This window comes from Mustela nivalis (genome assembly GCF_964662115.1).
Source record: "Mustela nivalis genome assembly, chromosome: 12".
NCBI classification, from domain to species: domain Eukaryota; kingdom Metazoa; phylum Chordata; class Mammalia; order Carnivora; family Mustelidae; genus Mustela; species Mustela nivalis.
In genome coordinates this window covers 13701909-13727735 of record NC_139031.1, presented here as the reverse complement: position 1 = coordinate 13727735, position 25827 = coordinate 13701909, and the positions used below count along the sequence as shown (strand labels likewise).

The following is a 25827-nucleotide window of genomic DNA, read 5'->3' as shown; positions in this document are numbered from 1 at the left end:
GTGGAGAGCCTGCTTCTCCCTCTCACATTCCCTTTGCTTGGGTTCCTTCTTTCGCTGTCTCATTCTGTCAAATGAATTAAAAAAAAAGAGGATACATTAATTGGTGATACTATTCTTATTTACCATTGATTAATACAAATTAGACCCTTTGTTGGTTATTTAAACTGTGTACCTAGAACATATTATTACTATTATTGAGGCCAGAAATCTAATTTCTACCGTTCTGCTCCCAGCCACTTGCCTGGTGATTACAATAGCTTTTTCACTGGTCTCTTAATTTCTGTACTTGCCCAGTTCCCTTCTCCACCTCACTCTGGTTTTTATGCATCGGCCAGAATGAGCCCTTTAACAAGTGAAACATTACATCAGCCTTCTGTTCAGACTCTCCAGAGGTATTCCATTTCACTTAGAAGTGGAAATCCTCCCAATAGCTTTTAAGTAGAGTGATGGATCTGAGAGTTGGGGGTAGTTACCGGTTTATGTCTTGGGTCAGCATATTAAAGCTTCCCCGTGTTCCTCATGTAATTGATCATTGACAGGATCCTGGTTTGAATTATAAGGTATTTGGTCATCCTGCCTGTAAGACCCCTGAATTACTCCCCTTGTCACTTCATTCCAGCCAAGCAGCTCTCTTTTAGTCCTTCAACATTCTGAACTTTCTTCTATCTCAGGGCCCTTGCATCTGTGCTCCCTCTACCAGAAGCATCCTGTTTTGCGATGGCTGATAGCTGATTACCTTCTGTCATCTTCGCTTAAAGGCCGTTTTACCAGAAAAGCCTTTTCTACCTATTCTTTATAAAAATTACCATCTCATTTCTGTCCATTTATAATATATAATTTCTTAATATATAATATATATTATATATATATGTAATATATAAATTCTTAATATATAATTTCTTTACTAGTTGATATATCTTTGTTGACTGCCAGCGTATCTGTGGACTTCTTTCTGGAGCGTAACTTTCATGAGGTTAAGGATTTTGCTTTATTAGCTGCTCGGTCTGTTTCTAGTACTTAGAGTACTGCAGTGTGCACCCAGTAAATACTTAAATTTATTTGAAAGGAGAGTGAGCGAGAGAGCAGGAGGAGGAGGAGAGGGAGAGGCAGATTCCCCGCTGAGTAGGTAGCTGATGAGGGCATGACCTGAGCCACCAACTGAGTCACCCAGGTGCCCCTAAGTACTTTTAAATGAGTAATTGTCTAGAATTTTTAAAACGATGAATGAAATTACACATTGAAAGACATAGATTTATTGTAATTGCTCAAAATGAGTGACTAAACAAAAATACCGTTTAATAAAACTTGAATGAATTTTATGTCTGTTCCTCTGTTGGTTTTCAGAGATACTGTATTCAGTTGTTGAAATACTCAACTGTGCTTGGTGCTGGGCCCACTAATTATGCTTTCTTTGAATATAATGTTGACATAAGCTGAAAGCTTTCAAACTTCCTTTAACAAAATCATCACTTGAAAATGAGCTGTTTGTAAATTGTATCACCTGAATATGCTTTTGAATTTATCAGATTATGAGAAAATATCACATTCTTAACATGACTCAAACTTTTTAACAGCTTTATTAAGGCATAATTTACATACCATAAGTTCACCCATTTAAAATGTACAAGTCAATCATTTTTAGTGAATTCAGAGTTACGGAATTATCAAAGTCAAGTTCAACTCATTGCCATCACTCTTAAAATGACCTTGAGAAAAATGTTGCGTTATCTTCTTGTTTGTTTTCTCTCAAATGTCTTGTGTCTCTGCAAGTGCCATTCCAACCCTCAGACCACACACACATCGTTAGTTTTGTGACATAGAGGTGGCTAGGCAAATGTTTTTCACTTGCTGCTGCTGCTGCTTCTTTGGAACGTTTTTCCTTTTCTGTATTCATACTTTTTTCAACTCCAATAAAATTCTCTAAACTGACTTATATTAGTTTTTTCTCCCAAATTAAGGACTGCTTTAATAGAGAATTCTGTGTTGATCATGACTAAGCATATTATGGGTATTCAGACTTATTCTGCTGGTCCTGTCACCTTTTTAATTCAATTAGTCACTTACAAACAATACTCTGTCTTCTGCCTTACTTTTATCCATGTCCATCAGGTACCTACTTTGTTTCTGAAGTATCCCAGAAATATTAGAAGTTTAAATGAAATACAAATCCATAAAACATCTGGAGAAAACAATCCCTAGCATGGAGTAGTGGTATGGATTGTTGTAATTTTTGTAATATTCTTGATGTAAATCTGTGCAATATTGATTGGGCCCTGAGACTAGTGTTTCATTTGTATTTTGGAATTTCAGTATATAGCTAATATGCCAGCATTTTATTTTGGTGTAGGTTGAGCTGACTTGATGGAACTGGCATTAAGTCATGTTACTCAGATACCATAAAAGAGAAGGCTTTAGTAAAGGAGAGTGCATTGCTGAGAAAGCTAAAAACTAAAGCAAATGTTTTGTTGTAGGTCCAGGTCCAGAGAGCATCGCAGACATCGGTCTCGCTCCATGTCACGGGAACGGAAGAGGAGAACTCGATCCAAATCTCGGGAGAAACGCCATCGCCACCGATCGCGCTCCAGCAGCCGCAGCCGCAGCCGCAGCCACCAGCGCAGTGGGCACAGTTCTAGAGACAGGAGCAGAGAGCGATCCAGGAGGAGGTACTGAGGTGTCCATAAGAGGATATGGAACTACCTTTATGGTTTAGAGTTCAAATACTATTGGTTTGAAACTTGCATCTGGTCACATGTACACATTTGTGTGTGAGTGTATAACATTTTTCCCCTGATTATGTGGGTAGTTAAAGAATACACTTAGGAGCCAGAGTAAGAAATTGGAACCAATATGTGCTGCAGAGGCTATTGCTTTTTCTCTGCTTAGTTTATTTTGAAAAAAAAAGTACTTTGTGGGCAATTTTAGGTACCAGTACTCCATTTTTTCAGTATGTATTGGTGGATTAGGGGTTCTGAGAAGCCCTTTCATTTAAAGAGTTTAGCTTTGCTTGACTTAATTGTTTTCCAAACTTCTTTGAGCTGGTGCACTTTTTCAGAGCAGACACCTTCTGGTATATTGTTTTATCTGCACTATAGGTATACATTGCTACATACAGTTAGCTTGGTGGGGCGGATTCAGAATCTTGAGGTTGGACTTTCTCAGCATGAAAATTTGAAGATGCAAGGAGCGCAGATCTAGGGTGTGGTACATTGCAGGACCTGAATATTTTTTCAGGACAAAGGATTAGAATGTGTGATAGCCTTAGCACTCAAATCTACATTGACCAAGCTCCCAAAACTTCTCAGGTCACAAGATGGTCCTTAAGCCAGTTCATTTCTATGAAACCTATAAACCATGCTTATAATTGCTTTTTTCATTACAACTCTTCTTAAGCATATGTGTAATCTTTTTTGAGTGCCTAGCACCTACTAGTCTTAAATTTTCTATCAATTACTCTCCATAAAGCCCATGATAGAATTCACAGAAAGCTGATAAAAATCTTTTGGCGGGGGTGGGGAGAGGAGGGAAGCCTTTCCTTGAAACCACGCACACGCAGAGTTGGTGAATAGGGTTTCACTTGAGTATTTTCTTTATATTCTTGCCTTGTTCCAAGTAGATCCTTTTCCCTCCCCCAGCTTTACTGAGGTATAATTGACATTTTAAGATATTTAAGGGGTACTTTGTGGTGACTTGATATATATATATATAGATAGATATATCTATATATATGTGTACACACACACATTATGAAAAGGTTCCTGCCAGTGATTAATGAACATATCTTTCACTTCAGGTGTTTATCATTCCCCGCTCCCTGCCCCAGAAAACATTTATGTTCTCTTAGTAGCGAACTAGTTCAAGTAACTCTAGTAAGAATTGTATACTTGCTTCAATACTAGGCCTAGTAAAAAATAACCAAAAAGTATATTATAGTTGAGCAACTTTGTTGTAGTTGAGCAACTTTATTCATGTTAGAACATAAGACTAACATCTTCTATAATAAACAGACTGGTCTAATACTTAAAGTGCTACAATGCACATCCAGAGTAGTATAGAAGTTTAGATGAAGGAAATACCAGAGAAATTAAGAAAGGCTTCAGATAGTAGGTAAAACCAGGTAGTAAAAAGATAATTCGAGGTGGAGTAACTATCACAGACCAATGCAGAGAATGAACAAATTCCCTCTGAGATTTACCTGCACTGTGTATTTTGAGAGAGTCACACTACTGATGAATGGAAGGTATGGAGAGTTTGTTTGTGAACCTGTCCACAGATCATTGTTTCTGGTATCTGTGAACTCTCAAATGTCTTTATTAAATGGTGGTGGGGGTGGAAGGGAGGGGCATGTCGCCTCACCAGGGTTATGTTATCCTAGTCCCTAATGGTTCCTGCATTTATGAAGTTGTAGAGGAGATACTTCTGCTGTCCTACATGACACACTTAATATTTTCAGCATGTTTATAAGCAGGTTTATTTTTGTAAAACTATTAAAAGTTTTTGCTTTTCTCAAGAGCACTTATAATCTCGACAACTTATTCTCTTTCAAAGCAGCCTTCTGTGTTTTTACCAAAAATAAGTAGGCAATTGCTATATATTTCAGTTTAAATTTCAAGGTAAAGATCCTAGTCACAAGTTTCATGATTTTCTTTTTCCCCAATTGTGAAATATTGGTCTGATATGATTCTGTTGGTGACATTTTCCTGGCAACAGTTATCTTAATAAATGAGGACTTAACTTGCATTTTTCTACTTCCTGGTATGTTGAAACACCTAGTGGAGTCTTGAGAGTCGGACTACTTGGGTTTAGTGGCCTCGGCCAAGTAATCTCACTATCCTGTCTTTCCCCCCATCTTCGAAGTACCTCTGTTAGGATTAGTGGTAGTTTGAATGACATAGTGTAAGTAAACTGATTGGATGGGACATTGTAATCCCTCACAGAATCGTAGTTGATGCTCATCTCATGGTTATTTTCCAGTTAGTACTGACCTCTGAGACTTCCCTGCAATCGTGTCCTTAATTCTTAGGCATCATCTCTCTCCATATTCTATTCTTAAAAAGATTGTGGAGAGGATTACACTGTGATTTTTTTTTTTTCTCACATCTTTTTAAAATCAGTAGAACATGCTCATAGCTGATACTAACTTTTGAACCTTTCTGCTTGAATCCTCCTTATTTCTAAAACTGAGTATCATATTTTTTTCCTGCCTTAGAAGTTCAAAGTATTACTTGACCTATGTTCAGAATTAGGATCTGAGGCCTGGTTAAGTGAGAGTATATAAAAAGTACCATGTCACTTGTAAAGAACCAAATAAATGTGATATATATTACTGATTCATTCTAGATGTTAAAAGTATAGATTTTATATTCTGATCCCATAATAGCCTTTGATTTTCCTTCTTACTGAATCTCTGCTGTGAGCCTGTTATCACTTACCTTTCTTAAAGAAACTGGGAATGGAGAGATAGTATCCAGAAATGGTTATGGTTATGGTTAATCAAGATATAGGGTGATGATCATCTTTCTGTGTCTTCCATTCTTATTTTTCTCTGTAAGCTGAATGAGCTCACTCAGGAAGAGTAAAGAGGATTCAAAAATGATAAATTATTATTTAAAGCCATGTCATTGACTGGTTCCCTAGTATTTAAGTCGTGTGGGCAAACTGTTGCCTGCAGGCCAAATCCAGCCCCATAGCCTGTTCTTTGAATAGCTACTGAGCTATGGGTGGTTTTTTTCAGTGTTAAAGGGTTGATAAAAAGAAAAGGAAGAATACCCCCTAAGTAATTAGTCTCTGGCCAGACAGCAAAGAAAAAGAGGTTTGCTGACCCCCATTCTAAGTTCTTAATTTCCACCCAATTGGGAACCTGTACTGTTTTTGTTTTTTAAGAAAAATTGATTAACACTTACCCTTTTTAAAGGTATTGTCTATATACTATTTTTTTAATATTAAACACATTTGCCATGAATTGGAAAACCTTTATGATTACCTCTGAGATAATAAGAACATACTCCATTAAGTCATTATTTTAGCTTATGGTTTCTGACCCTTAATTTGTTTTCACCCATCTCCCTTGTCAGATTGGGTAATGCTCTTTTTGGTCAGAAAACTGGCTCCTCTGTCTTCCTTGGATGTATTCTGTATAACTTCAGCTGTCCGTACCTTAATATTTATCCGATTCTTTCATTTGGATATTGGGTTTCCCAACACATTTTGCTCCTCAAATTAATATTTTTCAGATCCTCAAAAGAAAGATTCAGAGACCAAGACTTAGCATCACGTGACAGAGACAGGAATTCAAGAGACAGATCACCTCGTGACAGAGATCGAAAAGATAAGAAGCGGTCCTATGAGAGCGCTAATGGCAGATCAGAAGACAGGAGGAGCTCTGAAGAGCGCGAAGCAGGGGAGATATAATTAGCTGTGTACATATCCTCAATCCTTAAGCTTCCTATGGAGTTACATACTATTGTTTAGTTTACAGCTGTTGGGGGTAACAGTGAGCAGTTCCAGACTCCGATCCAAATAGGCTAGATGCGCAGTATCTAACTTGATCTGAACTGAACTTGTTTCCCCGATGAAGCCTAAAACTACATCCATAGTTTCTGGTGAACCTGTAATGCGATTCTGAAAGTACAGTTTTATATAATAAGATGCTGATATCTTTATTCTTTCTAGTAGGAGTGATAGTGAACGAATTGTGTTGCTTGCCTTGGGATTTTTTGAACATTTGTAAAATGCTGTCTTCCTTTCTAGTCCACAAACAACAGCTTTCAGGATTTTTCTTTTTAATTCTTCTTCCTCTGACTTTTGTATCCCCTAATACCTCCACCCTCTATCAGAGAAAGGGGGAGCAGGGAAGCAATATAACTTCTGTTCTAAGGTTCTGTTCCCATTTATTACTAGCTGATTACAGAGCATTTATACTGGAAAGTGTGCTGGAGAAATTTAAATACTGAGAGTTTTTGTTTTGTTTTACGGTGCCTATTTAGAGTTGGAAGTTGAACAGCTGTTGCATTACCTACTTTGCTTTTTTAATTGAAATTTTGAAATCAAACGTCTAGATTTTTCTGTTCTATTGAATTGCTATGTTCAGGATGTTTTGGAAAGGGGGGTGGGGGCAGGGACTCTTTCATAAGCACTTGTTTTATTTTGTGTGTGTGGAGTATAAAGGCTACAACTTTATTGTAAAAATTAATAAAATGAAACAATCACCACCACCATCATTAAACTGTAACTTGTCTAGTAAATTGTCACTAGAACTATTTGCTGTGGGCATTTCTTCCATTCTGTTTTATCATTATTAGTGCCTTACCGTGCAAGGCACCAAAGGAAATAAACACATACTTCCAAGATGAGCTGTTGCTCCAACGGGCCCCGTGGTGACTGTATTCCAGCTGCTCCAGGGCTAACAACTGCTATGGAGAAGGACCAGACCTGCAAAAGAAATTGGGTTTTTCTGTGTTGATTTTTTTTTTTTTTTCCATTCAGCAAACTAAAATAAAAACATGGTGTAATCAATGTAACGAGAAGAACTTCTCCACTGAAGAACTGTGTACCTACTAGGGATTTTAAATAGTAGTTGGGAGACACCCCTTTGTGATTCTAGAAAATATAGAAACAAAAATACTGCAGGAAAGTTAGTGTCTGTTTAACTAACATCACCTTCTAAGAATTGTCTTTGGATCCCTGAGTGTGACAACTTTAATATGACTGAGGTACATGGGCGACAGAGGCAAAGAGAAATTAATTCCAAGTCACAAATTTACATCTAAAAAGGGACACTCAGCAAGTTTACTAAGCTGGGTATCATTAACGGAAGGTTTGCTGCCATATTTAGTTCCACACACTCCAGTTTATGCAGAATTCAGGCTGAGAACCATTACCCTCAGTGGCCCATTTTCTTTTACTCTTGGTTTCTGAGGTGTTTTTTTTTTTTAAAAACTCCTTTGGATTTAGTACCTTGGGGTGTGGAGTAAGACCAAACAGGTTAAGTTGGCAGATAAAAGGAGACTGTGACCAAAAACTCCAAAACGTTGGAAAATGTCTTCACATTGTTTAAGTGACGCTCACTACCTCTCTGCCTAATTGCATAAGTGCTTATTAGCTGTTAATGCAGTTCTGATTTGTAGGGCAGCACAGGCTACACGACCATCAGCGGGTTAGCAATAGCCAGTGAAGAACATCATCATCTGTGGCTGGGCTACCCTGTTAGAGTGCTTCAGCTGCCTGGCTCTCTAAAAATCTCATTTAAAAAACCCTTTTAGAACAATTCTGTTGCTTAGGTACATCTAGTATTTGGACTTTGGGATAAGCAATCTACATTTTTAATCATCACCCTTAAGCCAGGGCAGCTACTCTGAATAGTAACCTTAAAATCTATCTGTAAGAAGGTGGAAGAGTATCTTCCATACTGAGAAGGACTTTATTGTTTAAGGTTTTGTCAGAAGGAAAGTGTGCACAAGCAGAGGAGGGATAGAGGGAGAGAAGCAGGCTCCTGCTAAGCAAGGAGCCAGGTACATTCTGAGAAGGATCTTAAGACCGAAGGTGATCAGGGCATTGTGCAGCTGTCTTCTGGGAGAGGGACCTACAGTGAATACTGCCTTTGGTCACACTCGGAGAAGATAAAATAACCCCCCCCCCCCCCCGGGATTTTTTCTAGGCTGTGTTTTCTGCAGCTCTCTGGACCTTAATCCCGGTATCTTCAGGAGCAAGGAGCATGAAGGTGAGGTCACAGCGTAGTTACCTAAAGTAGTACTCCTGGTACGGAGGGGAAGGCAGAGGACCCTGGCTTCCCTCCCCCCACAAATCCGACTATCCATTCATCCTTAATCCCCCCCAAATCAGCCGCAAGACTGGCAGAACAGACTCCACAAATAAATCCAAAGCATAGAGATGGAGTTTGTGGAGAAATGGGTCCTGGCAGCTGCAGAGAGGAGGGATCCCTGGTTATGGAGAAGGCTGAGAAGGAGCGAGAGAGAAAGGAGCACATAGGGGAACGGTAAACGACAAGGTTTCCTCATAGCCATTGGTTTGGAAAGTGAGAGGAGCTGAATTTGAGTTTGCAGCCAGTGAGAGTTAAAGCCAGAAGTTCTGTTAGCAGGCCGGGCTCCTGCAGAGCCCAGTCTGGAAACATGCAGCTGCTGTTGGAAAGAAGGCAAGCAAACAACCTGGGGACAAATACCGCAATCTCAGCAGTGCTAGCGGAAACGGGGGTGGGGGGGATTATTTTATCTTCTCCGAGTGTGACCAAAGGCAGTATTCACTGTAGATCTCTCTCCAAGAACAAAGAAGCTGGCCCTGCCCTTGTCTGCACTTGCCCTCCCACGTCCCTCAGCATGAACACAGAGCCACCTGCAGGAACTGGCTGCCTAACTTGCTTACAGTAAGCCCCATACCTCTGCCTCAGCAGAACTGCCCTTCTCAGTCAAGCCTGCTCTAGTCCCAAGTGTGGTGAGCCCTCTCATCGAGAAAACCAGCACAACCCCCAACCCCCCCCCCCTCCCGTCCATACCACGTCTCCCAATCAGAGCCTCATTGAAAGTTTCATCTCAAGCATATCAAAGCCCACGCAACTAAAATTCGCCAGCTCAAAACATTTCAGGCCAGGCACCAAACACTGCCCATGGCAGGGAAGGAGAGGTTCTGCAGATGAAGGACTGGAAGGATAGAGGAGCTGAAATACAACAGCAGAAAACATGCAGCGCACACAGAGACACTCGGGGAAGGACCAGGACCAGGGCACTATAGGACTTCTTCAGACCATTTCTTCGGGAAGCAGGAGACCTAATTGGCTAACCCACAGGAGCAGGCAGAGACTTAGACAACATAAGGCAGGTGAATTTATCCCAAATGAAAGAACAAGATAAGGCCATGAGATCTAAGTGAAATGGAAGTAACATGCCCGATGGAGAATTTAAAGCAATGATTTTAAGGATACTCATGGGGCTTGAGAAAAGAATGGAAGACATCAGTGAGACCCTTACCATGGAGACAGGAGTTAAAAAAAAAAAAAGTGCAATAAAGGAGATTAGAATTAGAAGTATTCATGATGCAATGAACAGCAGGCTGGAAGAAAGGCAACAAATTAATGACTTCGTATAGTAAAGAACAACAGGAAAAAAGAATTCTACAAAATGAGAATATATTTAGGGAACTCATCAACTCCTATCAATGTAGTAACATTCATAAGAGTCCCAGAATAAGAAAAATGGGGACAAAATTTACTTGAAGCAGTAGCTGAAAACTTTCTTACTCTGGGGAAGGAAACAGACATTCAGGTACAGGAGACAGAACGGCCAAACAAAACAAAAACAACAAACCCCACAAGAGCAGGCCAACACCAAGACAATTAAATTTACAAAATACAGTTATAAGAACATCTTAAAAGCACTAACACAATATAAGACCATTTCTTATTAGGGAAAACCCATAAGGCTATTGGCAGATTTTTCATCAGAACCCCTGCAAACCAGAAGGGACTGTGGCATGATCTATTCAAAGTGCTGAGAGGGAAGAATCTGCAGCCATCAATACTCTACCCAGCAAAGCTAACATTCAAAGTAAGAGAAAAGAGTTTCCCAGGCAAAAATTAAGGTTTGTGACCATTCAACCATCCCTGCAAGAAATATTAGAGAAACAGAAGAAACAAAAGGTGATAGTATGGAGGTAGGAAGCAAATGCAGTAAAAATGACTTTATTTAAAAAAAAAAATCCTTCAAGGAACTCAAAAAAGATGCAAAATATGAGAACATATACCTAAAATGTGGGGAGGATAGGAGTCCAGGGTCGGTTCAGATTTAAGCAACCATCAACTGAATACAGACTGCTGTATGTAGAAGTTATATGCAAACCTAATGGTATCCACAAATCAAAATAGAAATATGCTAAGAATAATGAGAAATTCAAATTGCTTTAAGAAAACCAGCAAACCAAATGACAGATAAAGGGCTAGTATCCAAAATCTATAAAGAACTTAACCAAACTCAACACCCAAATAACAAGTAATCCGATCAAGAAATGGTCAGAAGACATGAATAGACATTTCTGCAAAGAAGACATCCAAATGGCCAACAGACTCATGAAAAAGTTTTCTTCCTCACTCAGCATCAAAGAAATACAAATTAAAACCACAGTGACATTCCACCTCACACCAGTCAGAATAGCTAAAATTAACCAGTCAAGGAACAACAGGTGTTGGAGAGGATGCAGAGAAAGAGGAATCCTCCTACACTGTTAGTGGGAATGCAGGCTGGTGTACCCACTCTGGAAAACAGCATGGAGGTTCCTCAAAAAGTTGAAAATAGAGCTACCCTATGGCCCAGCAATTGCTCTACAGTATTTATCCCAAAAGTAAAAATGTAATGATCCAAAGGAGTGCCTTCACTCCCAATATTTATAACAGCAATGTCCACAATAGCCAAACTGTGCAAAGAGCCCAGATGTCCATCAACAGATGAATGGGTAAAAAAAGAGGTGGTGTGTGTGTATGTTTGTGTATGCACAAAAAATGGAATATTATGTAGGCATCAAAAATGAAATCCTACCATTTCCAGTGACGTGGATAGAACTAGAGGGTGTTATGCTAAGTGAAATAAGTCAGAGAAAGACAATTATCATATGATCTCACTGTGGGGTTTGAGAAATAAGGCAGAGGATCATAGGGGAAGAGAGGAAAAAATGAGACAAGAAAATAGACAAACCATAAGAGACTCTGAACTCTGGAAATAAACAGTCGTTGGAGTAGAGGGAGGTGGGAGGAATGGGGCGGCTGGGTGATTGACACCGGGGAGAGCATGTGTTGTGGTGAGCACTGTGTAATTGTTTTTAGCTGACTAATCACAGACCTATACCTTTGAAACAAATACATATGTTTAAAAAAAACAAACCAGCAAACCATAAAAGAAAAAGTATCAGAGAAAGTCTCCCACAAATCACCACAAGACAGTAAAATGAAAAGAAATGGTTGTCAATAATTACTTTGAATGTAAATGGACTAAATGCCCTAATCAGAAGACATAGGGTGACAGAGCGGATTAAAAAACAAACAAAAAAAGCAAGACCCATCTATATATTCCTTACAAAAGACTCAAAAAAATTTCTAAGATTTTACTTTGAAGTAATCTCTTCATCCAACACTGGGGTTGCACTTACTACCCCTATATTAAGAGTCCCATGCTCCACCGAGACAGCCAGATGCCTCAAAACACTCTTTGAGAACTAAGGACACTTGCAGATTGAAAGTGAGGGGATGGAGAAACACTCAAGAGGATGTCAAAAGAAAGCTGGAGTGCAATATATAGGACCATCTGGGCTTTAAAACAAAGGCTGTAATGAGACCAAGCCACTATATAATAGAGGGGACAATTCAACAAGAACATAGGACAATTATAGATTTTTATGCATATAACATGGGAGCAGTGAAATCTATAAAACAAAGAAAGGAACTAATGAATAACAGTATCAGGTTAGTAGGGGACTTTAACACCCTAGATCAACTGACAGATCATCTGAACAGAAAATCAAGGAAACACTGGCTTTGAATGACACATTGGGCCAGAAGGACTTAACAGATAAATGCAGAACATTCCATCCTACACCAGAATGCACATTACTTTTAAGTGTACGTGCAACATTCTTTAGAACAGATCACCTATTAGCCCACCAAACAAACCTCAACAAATTCAAGAAGCTCCGAAGTCCCACCATGCACCTTTGCTGACCACGTTATGAAACAGGAAGTCAACCACAAGAAAAAAGTCTGAAAAGATCACAAAACACATGAAGGTTACCTAGCATGCTACTAAACAATGAAGGGGGAGAGAGGAAGGACAATGAATGGGTCAACCAGGATATAAGAGTACATAGAAACCAAGTAACGTTACACCTGAAGGAGCTAACAAACAAATGAAACCAAAAAACAGCAGAAGAAAGGAAATAATAGAGATGAGAGCCGAAATAAAGGATATAGAAACTTAAAAATCCCAGTAGGACAGATCAGTGAAATGAGGACTTGGTTCTTCTAGAAGAACAACAGAATTGTAAACCTCTAGCCAGACTTAAAAAGACAAAGGGCCCAAATAAAATCATGAAAGAGAGGAGAAATACTAACACCACAGAAATACAAGAGAATACAGTGAAAACTATTCTCATAAGAGAATACAGTGAAAAACTACATGCCAACAAATGGGACAGCCCAGAAGAAATGGGTAAGTTTCTAGAAACATCAACTGCCAAAATGGAAATGAAAAAATAAGAAAACTTACAGAAAACAGACTAATAACCAGCAAAGAAACTGAATCAGTGATCAACTCCCAACAGACAGAAGTCCAGGGCCAGATGGCTTCATAGGCAAATTCTACCAAACACTTTAAAGAAGATTTAATACCTACTCTCAAACTATTTCTAAAAATAGAAAAGGAATAACTTCTACATTCATTCTATAAGGCCAGCATTACCCTGATAGCAAAACCAACACTTTAAAAAAAGAGAGAAAACTACAGGCTGATATCCTTAATGAACATATATACAAAAGTCCTCAATACTAGCAAACCAGATACAACAACGTAGTTTTAAAAGTGACCACAATCAAGTGGGATTTATTCCTGGTTTGTAAGTGTGATTCAATATTCACAAATCAATCAACATAATAAACCACATCAGTAAGTTCAAGAACCATATGATTATTTTGATTGGTGCAGAAAAAGCATTTGACAAAGTACAAACATCCATTCATGATAACAACCCTAAACAGAGAAGCTTTATAAAATCCATATATGAAAAACCCACAGTTAATACCATTCTAAATACAGAAAAATTGACAGCTTTTTCTCCTGGGTCAGGAATAAGACAGGGATATCTACCCCCACCGCGTTATTCCACAGAGTACTAGAAGTCCTAGGCACAGCAGTCAGATAACAATAAGAAGTAAAAAGCATACACATTGGTAAGGAAGAAGTCAAACTTTCAATATTTGCAGATGACCTGATCCACTATGCCGAAACCCGAAAGATTCCTCTGAAAAACTGCTAGGAATGATAAATGAATTCTGTAAAGTCGCAGGACACAAAAACCAGCGTACAGAAATCTGTTGTAACAAAGAAGCAGAAAGAGAAGGAATTAATCCCATTTACAGTTACACCAAAAATAGTAAGATACCTAGGAATAAACCTAACCAAAGAGGTAAAAGACCTTTACTCTGAAAACTCTAAAAATACTGATGAGACAAACTGAGGCTAACACCAAGAAATGGCAGGACACATGCTTACAGGTTGGAACAAATTTTGTTAAAATGTCTATACTGCCGAAAGCATTCAACACATTTAATACAATCCCTGTCATTCAGCATTTTTCATGAAGCTAAAACAATGCTAAAATTTGTATGGAACCACAGAAGAATAGCCAGAGCAATGGTGAGAACAAAGCTGGAGGCATCACAATTCTGGACCCTGAGTTTTGTTTTAAAGATTTTATTTATTTGAGAGAGAGCAAAAGTGGCAGAGATCACAGAGGGAGGAGAAACAGGCTCTTTACTGAGCAGGGAGCCTGATACGGGGCTTTATCCCAGGAACCCGGGATCATGACCTGCATTGCGGGCAGATGCTTAACTGACTGAGCCACCCAGGCGCCCCCGGGGTTTGAGTTGTTTTAGAAAGCTGTAGTGATCAAAACAGGATGGTGCTGGCAAAAAAAAACAGACACATAGATCAACAGAACATAATAGAAAGCCCAGAAATAAACCCACAATCCTCTGGTCAGTTAAGCTTCAACAAAGGAGGTGGGAATATTCAGACCGGAAAAAGATGGTCTCTTCAACAAATGATGTTGGGAAACCTGGACCAGCAAGAGGCAAAAGATGAAACTTGACCACTTTCTTAACATCGTACACAAAAACTCAAAATGGGTTAAAGACCTAAATGTGAGACCTGAAGCCATAAAAAGCCTATAAAAGAGCACAGGCAGTAATCACTCTGACACTGGCCATAGATAGCAGTGTTTTTCCAAATAAGTCTCCAGAGGCAAAGAAAAACAAAAGCAGAAATAAACTACTGAGACTATATCAAAATTAAAAACTTCTACACAGCTGAGGAAACAGAACTAAAAGACAACCTACTGAATGCGAGAGGATATGTGCAAATGACCTATCCTATGAGGGGCTAGTATCCAAAATTAATAAATAACTTATTTAACACCCCCAAAATAAATAATCCAATTTAAAAATGGGCAGAGGACATGAAAAGGCATTTCTTCAAAAATGGCCAACAGACACATGGAAAGATGCTGAACATCACTGTCAAAGAAATGCAAGTCACAGCTACGAGGAGACAGCCCTTCACACCTGCAGAATGGCTACAGTTAACAACACAGGAAACAAGAACTGACAAAGGTGTGGAGAAAAAGGAACCCTCTTGCGCTGTTGGTAGGATTGCAAACCAATGCGTTGTGGAAAATACTATGGATGTTCCTCAAGAAAAAAAATAGCACTATCATTGGATCCTGCGATCTCACTACTGGGGATTTTCCCAAAGAATACAAGGACAGTAATTCAGATGGATACATGCACCCGGTGCTTATAGGAGCATTATTTACGACGGCCCAATTACAGAAAAGTCCGAGTGGCTATCGATGGATGAATGGATAAACAAGATGTGGGACAATGGAATATTAGCCATAAAAAAAATGTTATCTCCACCACGCGCAATAGCATGCATGGATGGATCCAGAGCGCAATGCCAAGTGACTTAAACGTTAGTCCCGGACAAGTACCATGTAACTGCACTTTTACAGAATTTCAGAAATGAACCAAGCAAAGGGAAAAGGCAGGGAGGCAAACCAAGAAGCAGACTCTTAGCTGTAGAGAACAAACTAATGGTTATCGGAAGGGAGTGGGTGTGCGGATGGGGTTAAGCAGTGTACTTGTGAGGAGTACCGGCGGATGTCTGGGAGGGATTATGGAATCACTATTATTCCATGTGTATGGAAACTAATAGTATACTATGTTAACTGAAATTTAAAGATTGATTTATTTTAGAGAGCAAGCAGGGAGGGAGGGGTGGGTGGAGAGGGAGACTCTTAAGCAGACTCCATGCTGAGCGTGGAGCCTGGACAGAGCACTTGACCTCATGACCCTGAGATCACCACCAGAGCAGAAACCCAGAGTCGGATGCCTAAGTGACTGCACTACTCAGGCACCCCTAGAATTTATTTATTTATTTTATGAATTAATTTGTTTTAGAGACAGCGCAAGCAGTGGGGAGGGGGAGAGAGAATCTCCAGACACTCTACACTAAGCCCAGAACCTGATACGAGGCTCGATCTCACAACCCTGAGATCATGTCCTAAGCCAAAACCCAGAGTCAGACACTCAAACTGACTGAGCCACCCAGGCATCCCATGTTAACTGGATTTAAAAACAAAACAAAACAAAACTGTTCCTGCCTGTGCGCCAGCAGACAGTGCAAGATGGAAGGCCAAAGATGGAGTCAGTATTGTCAGCACTCCTACACTCCACTTCCAGTATCTTTATGGCCTGTGTAACATCTGTGTGCCATTCTTCTATGACCCAAGAGCCAGCTATGGGGAAATGAGTTCCAGACCTAAGCCACAGCAGCAGTCTGAACAGCAACAGGAGATGCCCCAGCCACCTGATGAAGAGGTCCTCTCCGTACCCAACAGTGGGAGGGACTGTGAACTTCAGCGTTAAGTGGCGATCCATGACAGGAAGATGGTTCCTCATGTGACAGGAAGACATTTCCTGATGTAAGAGGAAGGAACATCCATGCAAGCCTAGGGACACAAATGTCTTACAGGGGTGCCTGGGTGGCTCAGTGGGTTAAGGCCTCTGCCTTCGGCTCGGGTCATGAACCCAGGGTCCTGGGATCGAGCCCTGCATTGGGCTCTCTGCTCAGCAGGGAGCCAGCTTCCCCCTCTCTCTCTACCTGCCTCGCTGCCTCCTTGTGATCTCTGTCAAATAAATAAATAAAATCTTTAAAAAAAAAAACAAATGTCTGAGTCAACAGACCTGGCAAATCTTTCTTGAGCAGCAACACAGTAAGTGTTTGGTCCTCATTAGTGAATACCAGCCCTGGCTTTTCAGCACATTCTTCATTGTTGAGGGGTAGGGGCTATGGCCACTCTCCCTCTGCTGGAAAGGGGCACCCATAGGATTTGACAAGCGAAGCTGCTGCCATCTAATTGCAAACATTCCCTAGTACTAACTTGAAGCCCCAGCCTTCGTGGAGCCATTATTTCGGAACTCTGATGTATAGACTGACCATCTTCTGCATTTCAGAAGGGAAGTCATTTCCGGAGGCTGTCCTGCCAGTGGGCTTTCAAAGTCCAGCCTGTAATGTGCAACTGGGTAGAAAATCAGCCAGATCTGCAAAGAAACCAGAGGAATTCAGGATCCAGCCTCATTTTATAGGTAATCAATCATTCAGGGATAATCAGAACTAGAATATTTCTCCCATAAAGGCGTTTTACTTTACTCCCACTCTAAACTCTGTCAGAGGTACCTAAATTAAGAATTTCTTATTTGTGAAGCAAATCGTCTTAACAAACTTGGCCCAATTACCTATGGAAGTGCAGCAAGAACAGTAATTGGCCATACAGATTCCTTTAAATCCAGTTTGCGAGAGCATCTCCTAAAGAATTTCAGTTTATGCCTGTAACAGCTTAAGAGCCAAGCCATACACTGGCCGTCAGACTTGCCTATGAATACCTATAGAATTGGGTTACATTCTTCTCGAGGTCCCCAAAATATCCTTAAATTCCTGAGCCTGCCAGGAATTGGCAATCTTACTCATCTGGTAGGGCTCCGGGGAGTCTCTGTAATAAGCAAGGTGCCAGACCCATTATTTCCACAGGGCTTTGTGGGTTCCATAAAATCAACCTCAGTTCCTTCATGCTCTCTGGTCATACTTGAGCCTATGCAGGTCTCTCTCAAATAGGACATTCCAGTCAAAGCCTTGGTCATATAACCAACATTTCTAGTGGTGTTCTTTTATAGAGAGAACAGATTCTCATCAGATTTATTCGATTTTCTGTTTGGTCATCACAGCAGGCCCCAACCAAACCCTTCTGGATGTTAAGTTCATGTAATTCACAGCTCACACTGGGCATTAAAGACCCCCAGGATCTAGTTGTTTGACTACGATTTTTTTTCTTCAAGGAAGCCTCTTTTGGGGGGCGCCTGGCTATCTCAATGAAGCATGGGACTCTTGATCTCAGGGTTTTAAGTTCAAGCCTCACATTGGGTGTAGAGATCGCTTAAAAATAAAATATTTATTTATTTATTTTTAAAGGTGTTATTTATTTGACAGAGAGAGATTACAAGTAAGCAGAGAAGCAGGCAGAGAGAGGGGGAAGCAGGCTCCCTGCTGAGCAGAGAGCCCGATGTGGAGCTTGATCCTAGGACCCTGAGATCATTACTTGAGCCAAAGGCTTAACCCATGAGCCACCCAGGCACCCCTTAAAAAAGCCTCTTGTTGTTTAGCAACCAAATCCAATTGGCTTCCCTTCTTAACGAAAGCATACAAAGATTGAAGATTTTTTATTTTTAAGAATAAAAGTTTTATTTTTTTATTTTATTGAGCTCATGAGTCGCATGCTCTACCAACTAAGCCAGACAGGTCCCCCTTAAAGGCCTTAATAACGGCATCAGCTGTTATCATGCAGGGCCCCAGTAACCCAGCAAGCCAACAAGCCTGCAATCCCTTTATTGTTTGAGAGACTGGAAAGGTTTGTATTTTATTGATGACCACCTCGGTCACACTTTTGCCTTACCCGACCAGGTGATGGTCAGGAGATTGACTGACACGCCCATCGAATCCTGTCGGTATTTAGCTCCCATCCTAGCAACCAAGTACGCAGCTGCTTGGGACGGAAGATAAGTCAGCACAGGTTAACGTCATCCACATAAGGATGAAGCCCCAAAGCCTGGGCTGTGTGCATTCTTCTTCCTCTCTAGGGAACCAGCGGCTGTATAGCACAGGTTCCCATTTTGCATGACCCACGAGGCTCGATTTCACTACTCAGCTACACAACCAGAATTCACCTGTGGTCTTTAGAGACCGGTCAGGAATGGGGGACATGTGTGCAAGAAAGCACGGGGGAGGAAGTCTGCTGATCTTGGAGGTAGAGACTAATTTGTTTGACCTTAATAACTTGTTCCTCCTAACTATCAGTACTCTATTTCTCCCCCAAATTTCGAGGGGTTTCCGTACAGATTAGTGTGTATTTAGCCGTATTGTCTATTAGAGCATGGTCTGTTTGTGCTAGACCAATAAATGGTTAATTCATCCTGGGGTCTCTGGCCCACACCTATTTGGGCACCAGAGGACAACGCTAGCCTAATCCATACCTCTAGGGAGAGAGGGTTAGCAGAGGGACAACTGGCGACACCCCTGGCTTTTTTGAGCCTTCCTTCTAGGGAGTAAACTACTTTCTTAGGCAGTGCGTCCTGTAGGTGTAGCAAGACTGAATTGGGTTGTATTTTCTCTTGGAGTACCAGATACTAGATCTTGCCACAGTTGTTCACAAGCAACCTGATGGCACTCCTCTCCGCCATTTTGTCGTAGGCACACGGTCCTTTTGTTTTCACCCTATTTCCTTTGGGGGGAGGGGATTCTTTCAGTTTCACTTAAGTCAGTCACCACGAAGCTACTGGGAAAAGGCGCTGATTAATCACAGCGGCCAGGGCAGGCGCCGGAGTCCTGTACCATATGTCGCTGGGGCCGACTACCAGACCCAGCCCTCCATGCCAGAGGAACATTCTTCAGCCTCTGAACGCTGGGCGAAAATGGCACGTTGCGTTCCCGCCTCACCTGTCATTGCTTCTTGTAGTTCTAGTGAGCCAGGTTACCTTGATTCTAGTGTTTATCTGAGCAAATTAGCTAAGTGCCTGCAATCCTCACCCATGGCCTGGAGCATGTCTTCCATGTTGCAAGACTGGTTGAGCAGTGACTCGCATTTTTTTTTTTTTTTTTTAAACTTGGCAAACCCAGTTAACATACAACCGTCTCCCCCAGGGTCCCACAGTCTGACACCCAAGCTGCCACCCCTTCCCAGCCCTTCTGCCTGCCCCCCATCTCAGGGAGCGTACCTAACAACTCCTTGGGCGTTTTTTTTTTTTTTTTTTTTAAAGATTTTATTTATTTATTTGACAGAGAGAGATCACGAGTAGGCAGAGAGGCAGGCAGAGAGAGAGAGGAGGAAGCAGGTTCCCTGCTGAGCAGAGAGCCCGATGCGGGACTCGATCCCAGGACCCTGAGATCATGACCTGAGCGGAAGGCAGCGGCTCAACCCACCTAGCCACCCAGGCACCCTCCTTGGGCGTTTTTAAGGTGTCCCCGAACTCATGCGCTGGTCCGAAATGCTCCGAAGACCTGGCCAGGTCGCCCCACGGGGTCGCGGCTGGCCAGCGTGGGATTCTGAACCAGCAGCCAGGCCTCCTCCAACCCCTGCCGGCCCCCGTTCCCCCCGCCCCAAGACAACCGGCTCTCCCCCAGCACAGACCCTTATCTGAAGCTGGTTTTGTCCTCAGTACCCTGCTGACTAAAAGTGACTTAAAGGTGGAGGAGGGTCACTAACCTAGCCTCCAGCGTCAGAAGACACTGTCAGACCGAATAAACGAAGCAAGCCACCGAGGTTTCCGCAGGCCAACTCAGAGACAGGAGGGCGTGCAGGGGACCACGCAGCTCTCCGCGCCGCACTCCCGCGCTCCAGACCTTAATCGCCAGTGTTTACGGAGCGAGGAACGTGAGGAGCGTGCGGGGGAGGTCCCGGGGCGTGGAGCCACCTGTACGCCTGAGGGAGCCCCCCGCCCCGGGAACAAGATGGCGGCCCAAAGATGGCGCCGGTGCTGCCAGCGCGCCCACGCCATCTTCCTCCTCTACAGTTCTCCGCACTGCTGTGTTTTTGTTTTTTTAAGATTTTATTTATTTATTTGACTCACAGAGATTACAAGTTGGCAGAGAGGCAGACAGAGAGAGGAAGCAGGCTCCCTGCTGAGCAGAGAGCCCGATGGCGGGCTCGATCCCAACACCCTGGGATCATGACCTGAGCCTAAGGCAGAGGCTTTAACCCACTGAGCCACCCAGCTGCCCACGCAGTGCTGTGTTATCTGGCCCGTGTGGCAGAGGGTGTAAGTTTAGTCACATTCGCAAAAGCCTTCGGTCCTCTGGGGACATCATGCGCAGTGTTTCCTTCCTTGAGGCCTTTGTTCTCCTGTCATCAGGCATTTCCTCCAAAGCTGAAGCTCAAAGGGGGAAAAAACCCTCTATTTCTAAGTAGGCTTGTTTTTTCGAGAAAGACTTCCTCACTCCTCTGATAACCCTAAAACTAAGGTTTACTTTTCTTTATCATTTCCAAGTTCTTGTTTTTTCTCTCGAAGTCTCATTTTAAGCATCTACTTAAAAAAAAAAATTCTTTATTTTCAGCGTAACAGTATTCATTGTTTTTGCACCACACCCAGTGCTCCATGCAATCCGTGCCCTCTCCAATACCCACCACCTGGTTTCCCCAGACCTCCGCCCTCCGCTCCCCCCTTCCCCCCCCACCTCCCCCCTCACCCCGCCCCTTCAAAACCCTCAGATTGTTTCAGAGTCCATAGTCTCTCATGGTTCACCTCGCCTTCCAATTTCCCTCAACTCCCTTCTCCTCTCCATCTCCCCTTGTCCTCCACACTATTTGTTATTAAGCATCTACTTTTATAACCTGTTTAATAACAGCTTCCAGCATTACCCCACTGGGCCTGAGCCAAGTGTGTGCCGCCATTTCAACGCTTCCATCAGTCACTGCTAGTTTGTCCTTCCGGGTGACAAATGAGGTAATTTCTCAGTCTGTGTGGTACCTTGTAAAAATGAGGGTTTTTTTTTTTTTAAAGATTTTATTTATTTATTTGACATACAGAGATCACAAGTAGGCAGAGAGGCAGGCAGAGAGAGGAGGAAGCAGGCTCCCTGCTGAGCAGAGAGCCCGATGTGGGCCTCCATCCCAGGACCCGGAGATCATGACCTGACCTGAAGGCAGAGGCTTAACCTACTGAGCCACCCAGGCACCCCTAAAAGAGACAGTTTTAAGCAATGGCCCATTTTAATGATGGTAAGTTTTTAGAAATGTTGGTGACAGTTTTAACAATTAGAATTCTTTATAGGATTTTTAGCATTAAAAATCCAAGTAAAGGGGCACGAGAGGGAGAGTGCCAAGAGAACTGGGTTTTCATGGCAGAGGCGATGCCGGGGGGGGGGGGGGGCACCAACCAGGCAAGGCCCACCAGCAGCAGGGTGCAGGGACCTCAGGTAAGAAGGGCCTTGTGGGGTGCTGGCACCAGCGCAAAGGATGTCAGATGTTCTGGGTCTACAAGTCCATAAGGAGATCAGACCAAACTCCTGGCCAGCATAGCAGGGCTGAGAGTGAGGCACCCAGCCTCGTGGAACGGGGCTCTCCATCAAGGAACCAGCAGGACGAGGCCACACAGGAGAAGCCAAAGGCTGGCAGCAGCACCAGAGTCTCCTCCAATAGGGCTTTGGAAGAGTGGCTCTCGAGGTCCCCAGTCAGTGCTGTCCTGTAGCTGGAGACTACAGACCATCCGTAACATAACATCTGACTCAAATGGGCTTAAACAGGGGTCTCTTGTTGGCTCCTGTGACTGAGTTCCAAGTGACAGCTCCATCCCCAGGTTAGCACTTAAGCCTTACACCCAGATGAAGGGAAACCATTCCATTCTGGACCTCAAAAAGCACGGCATCTTTTTCTCCCGTTTCTGTTACACAGCCTGGGTTGTGTTCCCACCTGGGATCTAAAGTGAGCAGAGCCAGGACGTCCTTGACTGGCTGGGCTCTGGAACCCAACACTGGCCAGGGGTCTGGGACTGACTCCTTTGCTTGAACATACACTGTGGAGTTGGCAGCCGGATCAAATGCTGGGGTAGAAAACAGACCTTGTTTTCTGTGTCCTCCCGTGAGCCCGCTGCAGAGACACAGCCGGTGTGCCATAAACGTGGAATGAATGAAGTGCCTCTTTAACCAACATGATTTCAGTGGATTCATACATCACTTTATCGTATCACTACAGCCATTTTACAGGGTAGGAAGCTCAGCCATGCTAAGTGACTAGTTGAAGTCACAGTGGGAGGCACCTGGGTGGCTCAGTAGGTTAGGCGGGAGACTCTTGCTCTCAGCTCGGATCTTGATCTCTTGTGAGTTTCAAGCCCTGTGTCAGGCTCCATGCAGGTGTGGAGTGTATTTAAAAAAAAAAAAAAAAAAAAAAAAAAAAAAAGGCGCAACAAAGTTGACACGTTTCTGTTGGTGAGCCTGAGGCTCCTCTTGGCCTAACATGACAGGTATGTCCTGGGCTGGGAGAGGGAAGAGAGGACGAACCAACATCCCAAGAGGGAGCAGAAAAGGCCCAAGCAATCGAAGGTGAAGTAATACACAGCCCTAGGTATAGGACTGTGTCATTTCTGAAACCCTTTTCATAGTGTCATAGTCTTATTTTACTTTGATACTGCCTCCAAAGCTGAGACTAACCAATGACAAGCCAAACTGGGATATACAAATTTGGTCCCCTGAATTTTTTGAGAAAATTTTGGTACAAATTGCTTGAAATCAGTGTTAAAAATCTATCGAGTGATAAATTAAGAAGAACCCCGTGTCACAACCTATTCCTGTCGAAAATGTTTATAGTGAATCTAAGCCTAACTCCTGCAGCTTACAGAAAATGAGAGAAATCCAGAATATCTGTCACTCTACAAGACAACTGGCCTTGTCTGTTCAAAAAGTCAGTGTTTCAGAAAACCAGCTCCAGGTTTAAAGAGATTAAAGGGATCAGTAACAGTGCTAAGACCCTGGCTGGATCTTTGTTTAAAATACATGAGTGAAACAAGCAGGACTATTGGAACATGGACTGAATGTGAATTTAACAGTAGTTTCATTAAGTGTAATAATGGTGGAATTACAATTACACAGAAAAACACACCTATTTTTAGGAGATGCGTGCCGAAGCACATAGGGATGAAGTGTTGAAGTCTACAACTTATTTTCAAATGGTTTAGCCAATTTATACACACACACACACACACACACACACACACACACACACACACACAAAGAGTAAATACGGCAAAATGTTATTTCGTTAGATCTGGGTAGAAGGCATACAGGACTTCATCCTTTTTTCAACACTCCATTTTGAAAATTTTCACAAAGTTGAGGGATATCTTTAGGTTTTCCATTTAAATCATCACTTTAAAAATGCTCTGTCCTTCAGGCAGGGTTTTAAAAAAATATGGTCTCTCATCATCAATAGGAGAATCACAAAAAGAAAACAGAAATGGCCAACAAGCAAATGAAAAGAAGCTCAATGTCAGGCATCCAGCAAAGGCCAATTTTACAGACTTGTGGTATCACTGCCATGTGCTGAAACTAATGGGACGTGTGTGTCGATGACACTGGATAAAAACAAACGCGAACAGAAACCACACGGAGCCAGCACTACACACCCGCGTGAATGGCGACACCGAAGGAGACTGGCAACCTCGGGGCTGATGAAGGTGTGGAAGGGCGGGAGCTCAGCTCACACTGTGCCGGGATTATAAAATGGTACAGCTACTTTGGAAAACAATTCAGCAGTTTCTTACAAACATAACCTTACCACACAACCCAGTAATCCTCTTAGGTCCCTAGAGAAAGGAAAACCTACCTCCAAAAACCTGTATGTAAACGTTCATAGCAGCTGTATTCCTAACAGCCCAAACCTGGAGATGACTGTGATATCACCAACCAGAGCAGAGAGAAACTGGGCTCTATACATACAGAGCAAGCAGCTACGGACCCCTACGGCAACGCAAGCAAGTCTCTGAAAACAAAAATACATACTACACGCCTCTTTTTTTCTACGAAATCCTAGAACAACTTCAGCATACCTGTAGAGACAGGCCACATATTCACCTGGGACTGGAGGTCAGGGAGGATTGGCTGCAGAGGGACACAAGGGAACTTTCTGGGGCCTGTGGGACCTATTCCATATCTTGTTTGGCAGTGGTGACACAGGCAGCTACATTTGTTGGAAGGTACCCCCAAGATCGGTAGATTTTCTTTTGGGCAACTCTATCTCAATAAGTTGATTTATTTTTAATTTTTTAAAAATATTTTTATTTATTTGAGAAACAGAGATCACAAGTAGGCAGAGAGGCAGGCAGAGAGAGAGAGAGAGAGGAGGAAGCAGGCTCACTGCTGAGCAGAGAGCCCAACGTGGGGCTCGATCCCAGGATCGTGAGATCATGACCTCAGCCAAAGGCAGAGGCTTTAACCCACTGAGCCATCCTGGTGCCCCTCAATAAGTTTTTTTTTTTTTTAAGATTTAATTTATTTGACAGAGATCACAAGGAGGCAGAGAGGCAGGCAGAGAGAGGGGGAAGCAGGCTTCCTGCTGAGCAGAGAGCCCGATGTGGGGCTTGATCCCAGAACCTTGAGATCATGACCTAAGTCGAAGGCAGAGGCTTAACCCACTGAGCCACCCAGGCGCCCCAATAAGTTGATTTAAAATAGGTTTACAGATCCACCCCCCCACCTCCCTGCCCCACCATGGGCTCTTTTAGACAGGGTTTCTCAAAATGTGGCGTCTGGACTATATGCATCAGCATTAAAAATGGTAAATGGTAAAAATCTGATCCACTGAAGCAGAATCTCTTGATGGGGCGGATGAGGAGTCAAATACGCCTGACACTGGTGGCTCTTCCACCACTGGATGACCATCTGAATGGACCTCGGAGGCTGCTGGGCACACCCATGCCAGCAGCTGGTCCCCACAGCTCCGTGACCCCAGCCAGTGCCGCCA

The 25827-nt window shown here is 42.5% G+C and overlaps 2 protein-coding genes across 21 annotated transcripts in view; one reads left to right on the top strand and one right to left on the bottom strand.

Moving 5' to 3' along the window:
• Window positions 1-7256, top strand: part of LOC309845665 (putative RNA-binding protein Luc7-like 2) — a 61482-nt gene extending 54226 nt beyond the window's left edge. For 18 of the 19 annotated variants that reach the window (XM_082693936.1, XM_082693946.1, XM_082693944.1 and 15 more), the window contains 2 exons: window positions 2472-2663; window positions 6231-7256. In XM_082693936.1, coding sequence (XP_082550062.1) covers window positions 2472-2663; window positions 6231-6408 — 370 coding nt within the window. In that variant the 3' untranslated portion in view covers window positions 6409-7256. Of the gene's footprint in view, window positions 1-2471; window positions 4738-6230 lie in introns of those variants that run through there. The other variant, XM_082693941.1, reaches the window with a different exon arrangement.
• KLRG2 (killer cell lectin like receptor G2) overlaps window positions 1-25827 on the bottom strand; it is a 48698-nt gene that overhangs the window by 6120 nt on the left and 16751 nt on the right. Inside the window, exon 4 of one of the 2 annotated variants that reach the window (XM_082693954.1) lies at window positions 7339-7428. In XM_082693954.1, coding sequence (XP_082550080.1) covers window positions 7339-7428 — 90 coding nt within the window. Of the gene's footprint in view, window positions 1-6545; window positions 7429-25827 lie in introns of those variants that run through there. The other variant, XM_082693955.1, reaches the window with a different exon arrangement.